A 17305-nucleotide genomic window follows, 5' to 3' on the forward strand; every position below is an offset into this window, starting at 1 on the left:
GGCAGAATTAAATGTGCACCTCAACTCTCCTGTTTCCACCAGAACTGTCCGTCGGGAGCTCCACAGGGTCAATATACACGGCCGGGCTGCTATAGCCAAACCTTTGGTCACTCATGCCAATGCCAAACGTTGGTTTCAATGGTGCAAGGAGCGCAAATCTTGGGGTGTGGACAATGTGAAACATGTATTGTTCTCTGATGAGTCCACCTTTACTGTTTTCCCCACATCCGGGAGAGTTACGGTGTGGAGAAGCCCCAAAGAAGCGTACCACCCAGACTGTTGCATGCCCAGAGTGAAGCATGGGGGTGGATCAGTGATGGTTTGGGCTGCCATATCATGGCATTCCCTTGGCCCAATACTTGTGCTAGATGGGTGCATCACTGCCAAGGACTACCAAACCATTCTTGAGGACCATGTGCATCCAATGGTTCAAACATTGTATCCTGAAGGCGGTGCCGTGTATCAGGATGACAATGCACCAATACACACAGCAAGACTGGTGAAAGATTGGTTTGATGAACATGAAAGTGAAGTTGAACATCTCCCATGACCTGCACAGTCACCAGATCTAAATATTATTGAGCCACTTTGGGTTGTTTTGGAGGAGCGAGTCAGGAAACGTTTTCCTCCACCAGTATCACGTAGTGACATGGTCACTATCCTGCAAGAATGGCTTAAAATTCCCAAACCTTCACAAAATGATTTTATATTTCCCATTCCCAAGACGAATTGACGCTGTATTGGCTGCAAAATGAGGCCCTGCACCATACTAATAAATTATTGTGGTCTAAAACCAGGTGTTTCAGTTTCATTGTCCAACCCCTGTATAAGTATTTATTAGACAAATGATGTATTTCATAGATTGTGTCACTTTTGGCCTTCTATGCTAATACACTGGTAGTGAATGAACCCGATCCAAACTTCAGTTTTTATCAGGACTTTTCAAATGTTGATGCTAAAGCATATTAATTTCTAAAATATAAACAACCTTTTGAAGAATGCAGTTTTTTTTTTTTTAGCTTTAATGGTTAATGCTAGCAGCTAGCTGCTTTAATATTTCTTTAAGCTGTTTTAAAGCCAGAAACATGTCTTGCATATGATATGATAAAAAAAATGATTACTTTTTTTGTGTGTTAATTAAAACTAAACTCACCCTTAGGCATATTGAACTTCTACATTAGACGTCCACTTTAACGTAGAGAAGTATGAAAAAAATAGTCAACAGCCTCGGGGACCTACATTTGTTTAATACTTTTATTTTGAAAGAATCTGGCCAGCCAAGTGACTCCCGGAAGTTTTTGTTTCCTCACCTGTCAGCTCGGACAGGCACTTGCGAGTGTCAAACCAGCCCCGTCCTTTTGTTTTTCGCTTACATAGAGGCTCTCCTTTTTTGAGCATAAATGGTAGCTCTATGTGGCCAGCTGACATTTAACTGAGGACAGCTTCTAACACGGTTAGTACGAGTCGAGAATGTAAAAATATTGGGCTCATTTTTCATTCACCTAGCCAAGACTTTAGCAGAGCTTAGCTAGCCGTTATTAGCACAACCGATCGGCCACGTTTATTAGTGAGAAATGTAATGTGTTCTTGAGACTCGTCATTACATGATTGCGTTATATTGTTCCGCATCATGTTGTGACGCTGTCTATGTTATATGTGTGTTTTTTTTTTTTTTTTTCGGTTTGTTTTTTGAGTGTTAAACCAAAGCTAACATTATAACGTTAGCAACATCATTTGTAGACGAGTTTTACTGATTGTTTACATCAAGATCGAGTCAGCTGTTCGTTACCTTTGTTATGAAGATGTCCTTATTTTTTAGTGAATAAAATGTTTTCCGTTTGCTCTTCTGTTTCATTAAATGAAGTCTGACAAAATGACGCCTCCTTTCTAGTCACGGATCACTAACGTTTACTTTCGTTTTCTCTGCTTGTTGGATTTGCTTTCTGTTTATAACCTCTGGGTCGAATATGAAAAGTAAGGCTCTGCTTCTGTGTTTTGCTTTCCACTTTTTAGCTGCAATATCCTGTTCATTTATCATGCTGAAACGTATTTCAACGTAAACAGTTGACTTTATTTGATAAACAACTTGGTCCATTTGTGTTTGCTGCATCATAGCGTGGTGACATCATCAGCTAACATTAGCTGCAGTCTGTCTGTTGCTGAAGATAACTGCTTTGAACTGCTGCAGATCTTGGTCAGCTCCTGTTGAAACATTCAGACAGCATCTTTGGGTAGATATTCCCCTGGTTTGATGTGTGTGATTTTCTGAAGCAAACCACTAAGTGATGACACTGTTTCTGCTGGGTATCAAAACTATGATTACTGTGTTTTTATACTGCAACAAATGAGAGATTTCTAGAGATGCACCGATCAATCGGTAAGAGATAAGATAATCTGCTTGTTTTATTTTTTTCTGATCGAGTCTTATGATCAGCAGGTCAAATACTGAAAAATCGAATTATTATTATTATCTTTTTTCAATGAAAGCATTAAAACGAAGAACTCACATTGATTGGCCTCTAAATACATCTACCTACAGCATGCTTTATTGCAGTTCTTTGAATTAAAATCAACTAAGAATAATTTAAAACAGCAGACATATGATCTGATGCATATAATTGTATGGGCCCAGATCAGTTTCTCTCTGTAGACTATAAAGCGTATAAAATTGAGGCTTGTCCAAACGGGTATGAAACATCCTGAGGAAGACTGCACCATTTCATACCTGAAAAGGTCAGGTACAAAACAACTAACACTGTAAATGTATTAAATGGTGAAAGGGCAAAATGCCAAGAACTCCTGTAAATGATTCACTTTTCTGTTGGATTTAAAACTACTTCTATCAGAGAACTTGCTGCACCTTTTTCTCTTTGTGTGTTTTAGTTCTTAGGGAAAAAAGTCTAAATCAGCAGGGCAGAGCACAGTGAAAATAAAAATAAACGAAAACTCTGTCTGCCATCTTTCTCAGGTCTTCCCCTCTAAGGATTAGACCTCTGTCAAGACATGGAGACCTTGGCAGTAGACGATGACATTTGCATCCTTAAACACGAGACAGCCTTCACGTCCGCCGGAGAGAACCCTGTGTCGGTGTGTGCCGGTGATGAGTCCGTCGCTTCTCATTTCGCTTTGGTCACAGCCTACGAGGACATAAAGAAGAGGCTCAGAGACACAGAGCGGGAAAACACTTTGCTGAAGAAAAGGGTGAAGCAGTTAGAGGAAAAGGTACAAGATATACAGTATCTAACAAAGGTGACTACACCCCTCATGTTGTAAATATTTTATTTTCTCTTTTCATGGGACAACATTGAAGATAGGACACTTGCAATGTAGAGTACAACTTGTATAACAGTGTACATTTGGTCTCCCCTCAAACTAACTCAACACACAGTTGTTGTTTCTTTGTGCTGCTACGTCAAATCTATGTATCTATCTTTCTATGAACCACTGACAACAAAAGTGAGTACAACTCTAAATGTCAATATTTTATTTGGCCACTCTTATTTTCCACTGCTGCCTTAACTTTCTTGGCCAAGGAGTTCACTAGAGTTTTACAGGTTGCCACTGAAATCCTCCATGACAACATTATGGAGCAGGTGGATGTTCGAGACCTTGCGCCCCTCCACCTTCCGTTTAAAGATGCCCCACAGATGCTCGACGGGGTTCAGGTCTGGAGACATGCTTGGCCAGTCCTGCATCTTTTCGCTTAGTTTCTTTAGCAAGGCAGTGGTGGTCTTGGAGGTGTGCGGCCCAGAGGATGATGCTCTGCTCCAGGAAGTCACAGTACATGTTGGCATTTATGGTTCCCTCTGTGAACAGTAGCTCCCCGCAGCCGGCAGCACTCATTCAACCTGACATCACGACCTCCCACCACCATGCTTGACTGTAGGCAAGACACACTTGTCTTTGTGCTCCACCCCTGTTTGCTGCCACACACACTTGACACCACCTGAACCAAATAGGTTTATCTTGGTCTGTTCAGACCACCTCTTCAAGCTCTGCAGCAATGCCAGCAACACTCACGTGTCTGTTTTCAAAAGACAACCTCTGGATATGAGGTCGAGCACCTGCACTTTGATCGACCATGACGAGGTCTGTTCTGAGAGGAACCTGTCCTGTTAAGCCGCCGTATGGTCTTGGCCACCGTGCTGCAGCTCAGTTTCAGAGTGCTGGGGGTGTGTTTACTTTTGTTGCCAGTGGTTTAGACATTAATGGATGTGTGTTGGGCTTTTTGAGGGGACAGCAATTTTTCACTGTTATACAAGCTGTACACTGACTACTTTACATTGTATCAAAGTGTCATATCTCCAGTATTGTTCCATGAAAAGATATAATAAAATATTTACAAAAATGTGAGGGCTGTTAGCACTTTTGTGAGATACTGTGGATGTTACAAAATATGGTTTAAGATGATAGTTAACAAGAAATCAGTCAACAAACTCAACACCACACAGCCTATTATAATTTGTTGGAGTCTAAACAGCATCTATATGAAGTGTGAAGTAAAGCAAGTATTTATAGCCCTTGAGTTTTTACACATTTTGCCGCATCACTACTACAAACCTCAATGTATTTTATTAGGATTTTATGGTATGGAACAACAGAAAGTATTTTGTATTTGTAAAGCAGTAGGAAAATGATACATTGTTTTAAAAATGTTTTACCACTAATAACCAGTGTGGGGGGCATTTATATTCAGCCCCCCTTAGTCAGTCCTTCGTAGGAGCACCTTTCTCTGCAGTTACAGCTGTATGTCTCTAATAGCTTTGCACATCCAAACACTGAATTTCTTCCCCTATTCGTCTTCAAGAAATAGCTCAAATAGCTCAAACTTCTAAAAGGCTTTCTTCTAGGATGGCCCTGTCTTTAACTCCTTTCATCTTGCCCTCAACTCTTACAGCCTCACTATCCCTGCTGAAGAGATACAACCCCACAACATGATGGTGCCACTATCGTGTTCTACCACAGTAAGGGTGCGTTCATGGTGAGGTTCAATGATCGTTTTCTGCCACAACCAGTACCCAGGTCTCAAATGAGCAGAGCACCTTCCTCCATGTTTGCTGTGCCCCCATACATGGCAAACTTTAAGCAGGACGTCTCGTGTCTTTCTTCCATAAGACCAGATTTGTGATTACGGTAATAGTTATACCTCAACACGCCATCCGACCAGCGCTGTAGATTTCTGCAGCCCCTCCAGAGTTTCCACCGGCCACTTGCCTGCTTCTGTGATTAATGGTCTCCTTGCCTGACCTTAAATTTTCCTACTCTGACCTTAAATTAAGTTTCTTGGTAGCTGTGCCATACCCTTTTCATTGTTGAACCATTGATTCAACAATGCTCCATGAGATGCTGAAAGCTTGGGATCTAACCTAACTCCTAAACTGCTCCACAATTTTATCCCTGACTTGCCGGGTGTGTTCCTTGGTCTTCACGCTGCTGTGTATCATTTTCCATCCAAAATATGTACTTACTGTTGGTCTGTGAAAAGAAATACTTTAAAGTACCATGACATTTGTGGTTGTGACTTATCTTCCCCAAAATCAACTTAAAGTCATGCTACAGAGATGGTATTATACATCCGAGCTGAGAGAGGACAAAAACAGTCAATGTCATCACAAACGCAACAAAGGATTAGGATAGATTAAAAACTAAGATGAATGTAGGACAAAACACAGACAGGAGCAGCAGTAGAAAGTCTAAACACACTTAGTATCTGTATCTGTAGTAAAGTAAAGCCACAGGACCATTTCTTAAGAATGCATTTTGTTTTTCTTCACTGTAGCTCTTCAGGCCAGAGGCTCCTCCGTCAGAGGGTCCCCATTATGTAAACAAGGCCTTCAGTGCTTACAGAGGAATCTACATCGAGAAGGAGGACCTGCAGATGGAGCTTAATAAACTGGTCTATTTACTTTCTAATTATAAACCTTCACAAAATGATTTTATATTTCATTTTTGTTTTACATAAAGAAAGTCAAACATTACTTACTCTTACATTTACATAGATTTAAATACTTCTTTTCCTCGTGACTTACTTGTAATATGATGTGCCAAAACAGTGAGAACAGATAACTCTATATATACTAGACAACAAGTCTTTACTTCTGACTGAGAGAGAGACTTTGGTGCACTGGTATCGATACTGACTCCTTCCACCTCACCGCCCTTTTTCATTCTGTATCAGAAAAAGGAGAAGAGCGAGAGTGAGAGGTTGCTGACGGAGCAGCTCCAAGCCAAAGAGTTAGAGCTGTTTCAGCTGAGGACAGAGATGGAGACCACCCAAGGTACAGGTAGAGGACACAGGCATGCTTTCTGCTCCACATACACAACAGAAGAGAACTGTATAAAAAATTCCAACTTTTTTTACGCAATGAAAAACAGTGATTTGCACTTTGTATACCTTTGTGTGGCGTTGAAGATGAGATTATATGAGGCACACAAAGGTATACAAAGTTGTCTGCCATAAGATAATATAATGCATTTCTGCTCTGAATTTACCAGTTGGGTTGGTGAGGGCCCAGTGCACGCCAGAGGTCACAATACGATGACGCCATCAGAACCACATTTTTTGCAGAACTGGGCTCTGTCCTAGTGGACACCATACTAAAGTTACACAGTGCATTTTTAGTACGCTTGGAGGCTGTTTGTTTTCTTCCAATCAGAAAAAGAACTTTGTGATTTGAATTTAAAATTAGAGTTAACTTTTTTATTTTATTTTTCATTAAAACTACTTTTGATTCTAAAAGTTGATTTCAATTTTATTGGATTGTTTTTATGATGTCAAGGGTTTTTTATTTTAGTTAGTTAAAATCAAATAAACGTTTAACACTTACCATAAGTAATGAAATACATAAACATACCAGATGGCTTACTTTATTAAAAACACCCTTAAAATGTTTTTATTTAGTTACTTAGTTACTAGCTTCTGTGTTGTACTTTATCAAGTGATGAAGAGTCTGAATAGCCCTCAAGACTGCAGGCAGGTAGAGAGAGTCGACACTGATCTGGAGATCCGCAAACTGCAGGTGGATCTCGAGAGGGTGATGCTGGAGAACAGCCGACTGCTGGAGAGAAGCACGGTGAGTGAGGTTGGGGCAGAAGGTACTGGAGAGAAGAGGGTGCTGAGGTAAGACAAGGGAAGTAAATAAAGTAGAAAAAACACCTCTATGGTGAGTAACACTGGAAGGCAGTGTAGGTTTTACAGTAAAGACAGGGTGAATGTGATTAAAAAGTTAAATGCTGAAGAAAAGACTGAGGGGGTAGAAGATCTAGACTGACGCGGCTTAAGAAGGCCAAGGGATGTTATGCTAAACGTTGGAAAAATAGATACCTTTAAAAGTCCATTTTTGCCCTACAGTGGGTAGGAGGATGAGCTTGGAGAGTTAAGGCTCTGAGCAGCTCCTTCAGTGGCAGATTGATACATCCCGAGTGTAGCAACAAACTTTATTCCCACTTCTGTAGGACTGTACAGCTCAACAGTTTAGTTCTGCTTTGGTATCTTCTATCTGTACACAGGAACTGTACAAAACACAATGTTATTCTATTTTTTTATATTCCGTAGCATATTGTGATAGATTTCCTTCCTTCCTTGATTTCTCAAAGCTGCTTTAAAATTGTATTTTCTCTGCATCTTCTCTAACTTACCTCTGTTTCAGGAGGAATCACAAGACCTTAATGGACCAATCATGAACCAGACATGTGACGGAAAGCATAGTGCAAGGTAGAGTGTTTTTGGAATAATATGAAAAAAGTGCTGAGTGCACTCGTGTGGACGTACATTTCTTATAGTTCATTTTTGACACGATACCGTTTTCGTCTTCGTGCGTACTATATGTATGTATGCGTTTTTGGGGGATTTTATGTGATAGACCAACACAAAGTAAACCATTGTGAAGTGGAGGCAAAATTATACATTGTTTTCAAAACCTATGGATTCAGATTAAGCCCAGACCTCCCTCTGCCGAAGAAGCATGATGCTGCTACCACCATGTAAATAGTGTGAGATGCATGTCAACTCTGACCCCATATTCTATTGGTTTTCTACCTGCACATAAACTGAATGATTGTAGCACTCATAAAACCTCACCCGCTCGAAGTTTAGGTACTGTGGAAACATTGTACTTTGTTGCTCAAGTCTGAAATAATATTTCAAATGACACCACTATTACTGTGTAGAATATAAATAACTCATTCATTCACTGCTTTTGGCTAAAGTCCAACTCATTCTTTAAAATATATATAGTAAATAAAGGAATCAACCACTAATGCAGTACAATCTGTAAGCTCTCTCCCGCTGTGCTTTCACAATAGAGTGTACTTGTCCTGTTTGGCCACTAGAGGAGGGTGCAGCGTAATTCTACACCTCATCACATTCTGCAAAGCAGTCTGTGTTATGTACATAAGCACTAAAGCAGCTAAGTGTTTAATTAGATCATAACAAGCATGGTACCAAAGGTTAAGCTTTGATTTAAATGTGCTTCTGAGTTTTGTTTTTTTTATATAAAAATCCACAATATCTCAGGATTTTACATTTTATGTCCGTCTAAATTGGACTCATGGGAGCTTTAAGAAATTTCCCAATTTCTTCCTAAATAACAAAAAACACCCGTGTTGGCGTGACTTTGAAAAGACAAACATACATTTTTAATTTTTATTAGTTTGGAACCTTTTTTTCTAAAAAAAACAAAATTCAGATTCCTTGTGATTTAATTTTGAAAAAGTTCAAATGAAATTTGGATATCCTGTAGTGTATCCATGGAAACGTGTCTTGTATTATATATAAAACCAACAGGCTGACCCTGAAAGCTGAGGACAGACATGCAAACTAATTGACTTTATTGTATATGAATTGATTTTTATTTATTTATTGCCAGTTTGATTGCTTTTGCTCTCTGTTGTCAAAGATCAGGAAAGCATAAGAACTTAATTCAGTTATGCAGTTTTCATGTGTGTACTCATGCATTTGTTTTTGATATTTAAGGTTGTTAACTTTGTAAACTGAGGTGATCAGATGCTGATATATAGTTCTTCTGTCATCTTTACATTTACTAGAGATAAGACAGTAATTATTCTATATTAATATAGTTGTTTTTTTCCCCATATTTTCATCAGTTTTTGTCTAAGTAAAAAACATCTATATATATATATATAATATAGATGATTTAACAGATTGATTCAGTCAGTTTTCTTTAAATAACCATCATTCTTAGTGTTTAAAAAATTTAAATGAATTTCTGTTCTCAAACTGGCATGTGTTGAAATCATTATTTGACTTTATTAGTGGCACACAATCTTGGTTTTCTCCACAGGCATTAGTAGCTAAATGTGCTTCTGTCTGAAGAACAGTAGTACTGCAGGGCTGCGGTACTATAAAACGCACCATAATTGTTTTCGTTATTTAGGCTTTTTGTTTTGTTTTTGTTTTTTTATTCATGTTTTGTGGCTAAATAAATTAGCATTAAATCCATCAGTACAATTTAACCATGGCATGTCTGTTGTTGGTGAGGAATCGTTTTATTTCTCAACTGTTTCTCATTAAATTGAACTTATGTTGTGAGGTGATTATCCTCTGTGCCATCCTCAGCACCGTCGGTGATGGTGTTAAATATGTCAGCGGAGATACAGTTATCACAAAGAGGGCTCCCCAGCAGCAGGACATTTCATGAATAAATTAATTAGGCTTTCTTTACAGGTTTTTTAACCATATTCCTTTACCAGGAGCCAGTTTAAATCATATGAAGGCATTTTTGTTTCTACACTTAAGGACAGGGTTTTTTTCTGGCAAAGGGCTGTCCCTTTAATATCACCAAACAGTGCACAAGATGCTTCCCGAATCTGGATATTGCGAACCCCACAGTGCGGCTTAAACTAAACGTCCCATTCGATCCGTAGGGAGAGGACCGTCCAGCAAACATACGCAGCTTTGTGCTATGAGGTCACCCGTCTCCATTCAAAGCTGAAGCACCAGACGACCCTGATTAAGAAGCTCAGGCCACTGATCAGCGAGACAAGACAAGGTAAGCAACTAACACCCAAAAGCAGAAGGCATATTTTATCCAGATCATTCCATGTTTGATTTTTTTTTTCTGCATATTGTATGTGATATCCTACATCTCTGCTCCCCTCGTTCATTTTCACACCACCTGCAGTGTTGGAAGCTTCCCTCTGAGAGAGAATTAGCTCAGCCTTGAAGCTGTTGACATTCAACCTGTTTACTTTTTTATCAAATACCCAAAGTTTTACTCACACACAGAAAAATCTGTGGGCAGTGATAGAAAACAAGAAGAATTAAATTATTCATTTAAATGTTATTTGTTTTCAGTCAATGATGATATAGCATCATTGGAAAGTGAGATGATCTGACATTTTATGTATTTTATGTCACCTCTCAGGTAATGTTTTTTTGTATTTAGGCACTCACATTTTAAACCCTGCATCTCGACACAGAAACTAAGAGAAGAAGAAAAATTGAAGGAGCCTGGTCACTGCTGCGTCTGAATTTCCAACAGGTTCTGCCTAGCTAAAATGCAGGCTGTGTCTTGTTTCAGTTTCTGCAGAGGTGTCATAAGACATGCAATACCACTCAAACTACTGAAACATTTTCTAAAAGACATTTTGAAAGGGTTTATTTTTCCGTTCCTCTCCTTCCACAGCCATGCACGCCGCCGGCTGTCATTACCTCTGTTGTCAAGTGTCAGAAGAGGAGAACATGAGGTGACATTTAGAACGAAATACAGCAGGAACATAAACCTTGCTCTATTTATTCCACTGAATAACAGAGTAATCCTGTGGCTCAGATGAGGCAGAGGTAGTAAAAGATGCAAAACAAAAACGACAGAAGGGGGAGGAGAGTGTGCAATGTTATTTATTCACTCGTTCTGTGCATCTGTATTCTTCTAATGTTCCGCCTTTGGAATCACTTTTATTCAAATCCTAGACTCAGGAGACCATCTCATGGAAGCATAGCAGGGCAGAGATGGATGGATATATGATGTGTGGATGGAGAGAGGTATGGTAAAATTAATAACAGAGAAAAATGCAGCACAGAGTCTCATTTAAAATTCACTATTTGCCCATGTTGGTGATTTTGAAATTAAAGCAGTGGTGTGTGTTTCAGATTAGGATCTGATTTGTGTATGTCAATGCTTTTTCTGTACAGAAAAAGCATTTGGTTGTGTTGCAGAGAGGTTAGTTTACCAAAAAAAAAATACTTTATATATATTTTAATATTTACTTACTGTGTTCAACATTGTACAGATATTTCACAGTAAATTCTCTAGTATTGTACATGATGCAATTATTTACCTTCCCTCCTAGATTTACATCCAATAGTTACAGGATACATTTTCTTTTATAAGCACTTCTTAGCAGTTAGTCCAAAAAAAGATAGGAAACTTGCTTATGAAAATCAAAGAAACAACATTTTAAGTGAAGCCCATTCTACAGTTAAAGATCTTGGTAAAATTACCATCCTATGTGGATGCGTTTCTTTTTTTTTTTTACTTTTATTATTGTTTGTCTCTCTTAAACAAGTTGCTTAAACCAGATTTTTTAGATCTTAAAATGCCACAGATTCAGGAACTCTTTTTAAGTCGTACCTGAGTGTTGATCCCTTGTTAAGATGTTCACCAGCATTAAAATGTCTGCATCCACTCATCATTTGCATGAATTCTTACATTTTTGGATTCAGGTGAATTGGGACCATTGCAAGCAATTTTAATGGCTTTTAACAGCAAGAATCGGAGGAGATATTTGTAGATTTTCTCTACAACAAATGGGCTAAAATATAGACATACACCCACACTGATATTTTACATTTCCTTTAGCAAGTTCTACAGAAATTACACAGTTTTGGTAGCCATCCATAATTCATTTTGGATGGTTGTTTGACCAGTCTGATTATCAGAAAGGGTACAGTACATTTAAATTTGTGGGTTCCCTAACATGGACACTGCTGATCCCCAAAGTTGCAATAGCATTGAGGTCAGGGTTGTTCCAGACGCTTGTTGTTAATCTGCTTTACTCCAAACCCAGTTTTGATGTGTGTGTTGGTGTGTGTTTTACTTTGTTGGGAGGCAAAGTTGGGCTCAAGTTTTAATGTTCTTCCTGTTGATTTGGAGTGAAGAATCTAGAGAGGGTCCACCTTTATTATTCCATCCACTTTGTGCAGTAATACACTTTTATCACTGGCAGCACAGCAGATTCTCAGCATAATGCAGCCATCTCCGTGTTTGACAGGGTGTATGTTTATATTTCACCCTTTCTGTAGACTTTTGACATTTCAAAAGCACTGTTAAAGCCTTCAATTAAAATGACATAAATGTTTGCATATTAATTTTGACAGATATACTGTCTTAAAGTGGGTAAAACTAGAGATCTCAGTATAATACACTAAAACTATCCCAAAACATTAAACTGTTAGATTTTTAGTTCTGATGGTAGAGTAGCTCCGTAGTATATTTATATCAATATTAGAGCTAAATGTGTTCAATTTAAACATTTTAATGAATAAAGAGGAGTGCCAATGTTTTAAAAAGAGCTCACGGAACATTATTGCAGCAGGTTTTTTGTATCCATTACTGACATTGCCACCATCACAGTGTTTCATTTTATCATTTCTCATATGAGAATCTCTTATTATGAGTCTTTTATTCTTTATTGTTTTTGTCATCCCTTTTTTCCTCACAATCTTTATCTCTCTCGGCCTTTAGCTGCCTCAACTGTCCCAGTCCAGTGTCTCGACGATGTGGAAAAGAACAACAACCTCCCAGTTATTCGGGCGCCAGTGCCTCGCCCCCCTAGTGCCCCGCCGGTCCCCTCATGTTCTGGCCGTCCTTGTCCCGCTGTCGGCGTCCCGACAGGCCCCCCTCTGCCAGATAGCTTGAGGGAGGACTGCTGGTACAACGGGCCCTGGCCCTCTCAGAACTGTCTGGTGGAGGCGCTGGTCGGCAGTGAGACCGGTGCCATCATGCTGCCCCCGCCACCCCTTAATCAGGCCTCTCTGGATGACAGTTCGCGCTCCTTCCCCAGCCCCCCCAAGCCCACCGATGCCATGTTCTGGGAGGGACACTCCAATGCATCCAATTTGTCATCCTCACTGGGAAACTTCACTCCAATGAGCCCTCCCAATGCTGAGTGGGCCAAGCCGTATTGATTACACTGATGAGTGATAACTGGGTGGAAACAAAAGAAATATAAAACCAGATGAAGTCTCCAGCTCGGCCACATAACTACCACCTAACCTGCCTTAAGCTAATTCATTAGAGGTGAACTTGATTGGACCTGCTTCTTGTGGGAACTACGGCCAAAGGAGGCCTTTTTAAGGTGAAAACTCTCATCTCGCACGCCACATCAGTGAACATATCCGACTTTACAGAGAAATGGCTGACCCTTAAGAAACTCCAACTCATATCTCCATTCATATGTATCCTTGTGTGCACATGCATTTATGTGTGCAATTTTGCATACAGGCAGTTAAATCTGAGTGTTTATGGTTGCAAATGCACATAAAGCAATGTGCCTGTGAATCCAGAAACGATGTGTGGGCATCTTCCGCCTGCCTTTATTTGTATCTCATCATAATAGGGCTCAGAGGGGCCTCTTTCTTCATACATTGTGGCTCCAGATCACTAGAGCCACAACACTGTAGAAGAGTTTGTATAACTATAACTCTGCGATGCAATTCTTTTTATTTTATGTTTTTTTTTTTACATTGGATCAATGTAAATTGTATAAGGTGTGTAGCCCCTGTTCATCTCATCATGTTAGGGAGGATATATGTCGGAATGAAGACTGTACAGTAATGCAGATGGATATACAGGAGCAAATGTAGATTTTTGTTTCAGCAGTTACCAAATTAAAACTGACCTTTTTGCCTCCGAAAATCATTTTTATTTAAGACCTTATAGACATATTTTGAAGTACTACTCATACATACTGGATCTGTCTGAAGATTTTAAGTATCAAGAGCAAAAATGTTCTTAAAATCCAACCTGCCTCCTTGAATCTGCCTGTGATTATATTATTTAAGGAGTTGTTAGGGTGGAGTTATCAGCCATACCGTGAATGTGCAGCTCTGTTTGGTTGGCCACCTACGACTCTGAACAAGGACCCATACACTCCTCTTCAGTTTTAAAGGGTATATATCATCATTTTTACAGCTTCTTCTTTTTAGTTGTCTTCAGGTTTGTAGCTCGTGTTAGTTAGTGATGGACGAACATAAGTAGCTGAGCTCACACATTGTCCACCTAAGACAAACGTAGTGAAAGTGAAGGCCCCAGCACAATTTTGAGTGCATGGAGTGATGTATATGATGATTTATCCAGTTTTATCTGAGAGAAATAGCTTGGAAATCTATCAAACCAGCACCCTACCCAGGAATTTACAAGCTTGGTCTGCTTGTATTTCACCACAGTGGCATATGACCACTTGTGACAAAAAAATGAAATTCAAAATACTAACCTCCTGGCAGCATTAAGATAAATTTGTTAACTAATAGTTAGATATTGTAATCTTTGCTCTGGTTTATGTGAGCATGCCACATAAGCCACTGCATGGTTATCCAGATCTCCTTTTTCTCCACATAATCAGTCTGTTTTACTAGTGAGGGTTTACCAGCACTACGTGTAGCAGGCAGAACGTTATTCCAAGGACACAGTTGCAGCTAAAGCTAATTATCATGGCTAAAGATGCTAGGAGATATCTTTGGACAAAATGTAAAATCTCTTTAAGAAAGCATTTCCCGACTTTCCAATAAACTTTATGCTCACAAATAACAGTTGTGGTCACTTTCTTGATCTGGCTGTTTACTCTATTTTCTATTATCAGGTTTGAGTTTTTTTCCTTACCCTAAATCCTTTCCACTAAGCTCATCCATAGATCCATAGATGGATGATCTTTGTAGCAGAAATGCTCACTTAATTCTCTTTTTCTGTGTTGCAAATACGCAATCACACATCCATTCCACATAGTCCTTATTGAAAAGTATTTTGGTATCAAGAAAACACTCCGTTTTCTATGCCCAACAACAGTCCATCAGACACGATGGATCCAGGAAGACATCAATGTATGGTTCTCACTTCCTGTTTATAAGAGGCAAAACTACAATGGCTTTTTTCGTTTCAAAAAGTGCTTTTAAAGTGATCTTTGAAAAACTGAAAAGGCTGAACGTGGTTTATTTTGTTTTACTTTCAATATTTCTCAGTTTTACAACTCTTAAATGTGATGATATTTGCCCTTTAACATCTGATGAAAGCTGAGACAAGCTTTGTGAATATTTTGAAGTGTATCTAATCTTTGCACTGTGCTCTTTTCAATGTTGCTGTTAAATTAAGAGAGAAGTATAGAGGTGATTTCTATGGGACAGATGAGCCTAAAAAAGGTGTACAAATGCAGAACTGTGGAAATATAAGAAACAGAATGTGCATATCTGTACAAATGTAAATGGTGGGTTTCATTACTTTGACAAATGTGATTCTGCACTTCATCCATTTTGTAGTTTTTTCCTCCTTGGACACCAAGACCTCTGATTTGATTGAGAGCCATCTGTGATGGCAGATAGACAGTAATATAATAACCTTAAGAAGTGTGAGCTGGGACTTGGGAAATAAGGTGCACAACAGCCTGTGGTTGTTAAAATGATTGCTTTTATTTTATTTTTGCAATTTTCTTTAATCAGTTTCCAGGTTTTTTTTTTCTTAATTTGTACTGAAATGTTGTTTTACAGCTGTACTTTCATACTTCTGGAAACGATTTGCAAACCAAAATGCAATGTATAGTAGATATGGATTCTATTTTAGACTTACCGCTCTTCAGACTGTTTGTAAATATGATTAAATAAATAAATGAATGAAAGTGAGTTGAGCTACTACAATGCTGATGACATTTTAGAGACATTAAGGGTCTAAAGAATTGCATGCTGCTCTTAAAATAATGTTTTATGTTTATGTCGTTCTGTCTGTCAAAGAAATTCAATTTGCAAACACTTCTAAATTGTGACTATGAAAGGCAAACTCTGCACACATTACGTGCATCGCATCCTATTTCCTAAACTCACATGGAGCCACTGGCAGTTCTCTGCCCAGAAACAACACCGACCCGCCACTTTTGAAGATTTTACACCTATTTACCATAACTGTTATGACGTGTTCTTGAACTACTCGCTTTGTACTCGTGATAAGGCGCCTGAAAAAAGATTAGAGATTTACAGTGCCTTGCAAAAGTATTAAAACCCAATGAATTAAACATGCTGTAACCACAAACATCAGTGTATTGGGATTGTAAGATGGACCAACACAAAGTAGCACAGAATTGTAGTAGAAGGAAAACTATTCATGGTTTTCCAAATTTTTTACAAATAAAAACTTGAAAAGTGTGGCATGCATTTGTTTTCAAAACCCCCCTTGGGTCCATACCAGAATCAGCTTTTGCTGCAATTATAGCTGCGGGTTGTTTGAGGGAATATACAGTGGGGAGAACAAGTATTTGATACACTGCCGATTTTGCAGGTTTTCCCACTTGCAAAGCATGTAGAAATCTTTCATTTTTATCATAGATATTCTTCAACTGTGAGTGATGGAATATAAAACAACAATCCAGAAAATCACATTGTGTGATTTTGAAGTAATTAATTAGCATTTTATTGCATGACATAAGTATTTGATACATCAGAAAAACACACTGCAGCAGGGATTTTGGACCACTCCTCCATAGATTTTTTAGGGTTGGGGCTGTCGCTGGGCAATACGGACTTTCAGCTCCCTCCAAAGGTTTTCAGTTGGGTTCTTCTATATGCTACACAGTGAATCAAATACTTGTTCTCCCCACTGTATATCTGCTAGCTTTACAAATGTTTTTCCATCCACAGCTCCACTCCTCTCTGCCTCTCTACTCTGAACAGAACCTGTTCTGTTCCATTGGCTTATTGACAGCTGGAGGTATGGCATGAAGCCCCACCTCCAGTCGTTGTTGTGTGCCGCGCCGCTGTTAACCGTTACTGTTTTATGGTTCAAAGCCTATAAAAACTAACACAGCAGGTCCTCCAAAAGTGACTTTTAACCATTGATTGTTTTGCTTTGATTCGCTCTAGCCACTTTGGTCCTTAATGTTTTTGTGGTAGCTCTTGAGGTTTTGTTTAGCTTTTCCAGCACTGCGGCATGCAATAAAATCTGTGGTTTGTCATTCTCTTTACTTGCTCAGCCCCAATGGGACATACTGTCGACCAGGTACCAAGAAAGCCAGTACCGACCAGAATAGGCAGCAAAGAAAACGGTCGCAAAACGGGTGAAGTGGTGCCAGCCAAAGTGGAGCCCAG

At 39.1% G+C, this 17305-nt stretch overlaps 1 protein-coding gene across 3 annotated transcripts; it reads left to right on the forward strand.

Moving 5' to 3' along the window:
* Window positions 1–1304: 1304 nt before the first annotated feature.
* Window positions 1305–15850, forward strand: azi2 (5-azacytidine induced 2). 3 transcript variants are annotated; one of them, XM_047360886.1, is made up of 8 exons: window positions 1305–1453; window positions 2969–3222; window positions 5780–5896; window positions 6179–6284; window positions 6940–7073; window positions 7650–7714; window positions 9886–10010; window positions 12705–15850. In XM_047360886.1, exons 2-8 carry the CDS (start codon window positions 3004–3006, stop codon window positions 13145–13147), a joined length of 1209 nt encoding a protein of 402 aa, XP_047216842.1. In that variant the 5' UTR covers window positions 1305–1453; window positions 2969–3003; the 3' UTR covers window positions 13148–15850. The 3 variants fall into 3 exon arrangements, with proteins under 3 accessions (XP_047216842.1, XP_047216844.1, XP_047216843.1); XM_047360888.1 differs by having other exon boundaries at window positions 6179–6278; XM_047360887.1 differs by lacking the exon at window positions 1305–1453 and adding an exon at window positions 2105–2231.
* The last annotated feature ends 1455 nt before the right edge of the window (window positions 15851–17305 follow it).

Source organism: Girardinichthys multiradiatus, chromosome 3, assembly GCF_021462225.1.
Source record: "Girardinichthys multiradiatus isolate DD_20200921_A chromosome 3, DD_fGirMul_XY1, whole genome shotgun sequence".
Lineage (NCBI taxonomy): Eukaryota > Metazoa > Chordata > Actinopteri > Cyprinodontiformes > Goodeidae > Girardinichthys > Girardinichthys multiradiatus.

Bases quoted from the DNA above. Each gene is read 5' to 3' on its own strand.
- azi2 (XM_047360886.1), top strand. From the start codon at position 3,004: ATGGAGACCTTGGCAGTAGACGATGACATTTGCATCCTTAAACACGAG. The intron at 3,223-5,779 runs GTACAAGATATA...TCTTCACTGTAG, and splicing joins TGAAGCAGTTAGAGGAAAAG to CTCTTCAGGCCAGAGGCTCC. The intron at 6,285-6,939 runs GTAGAGGACACA...TACTTTATCAAG, and splicing joins GGAGACCACCCAAGGTACAG to TGATGAAGAGTCTGAATAGC.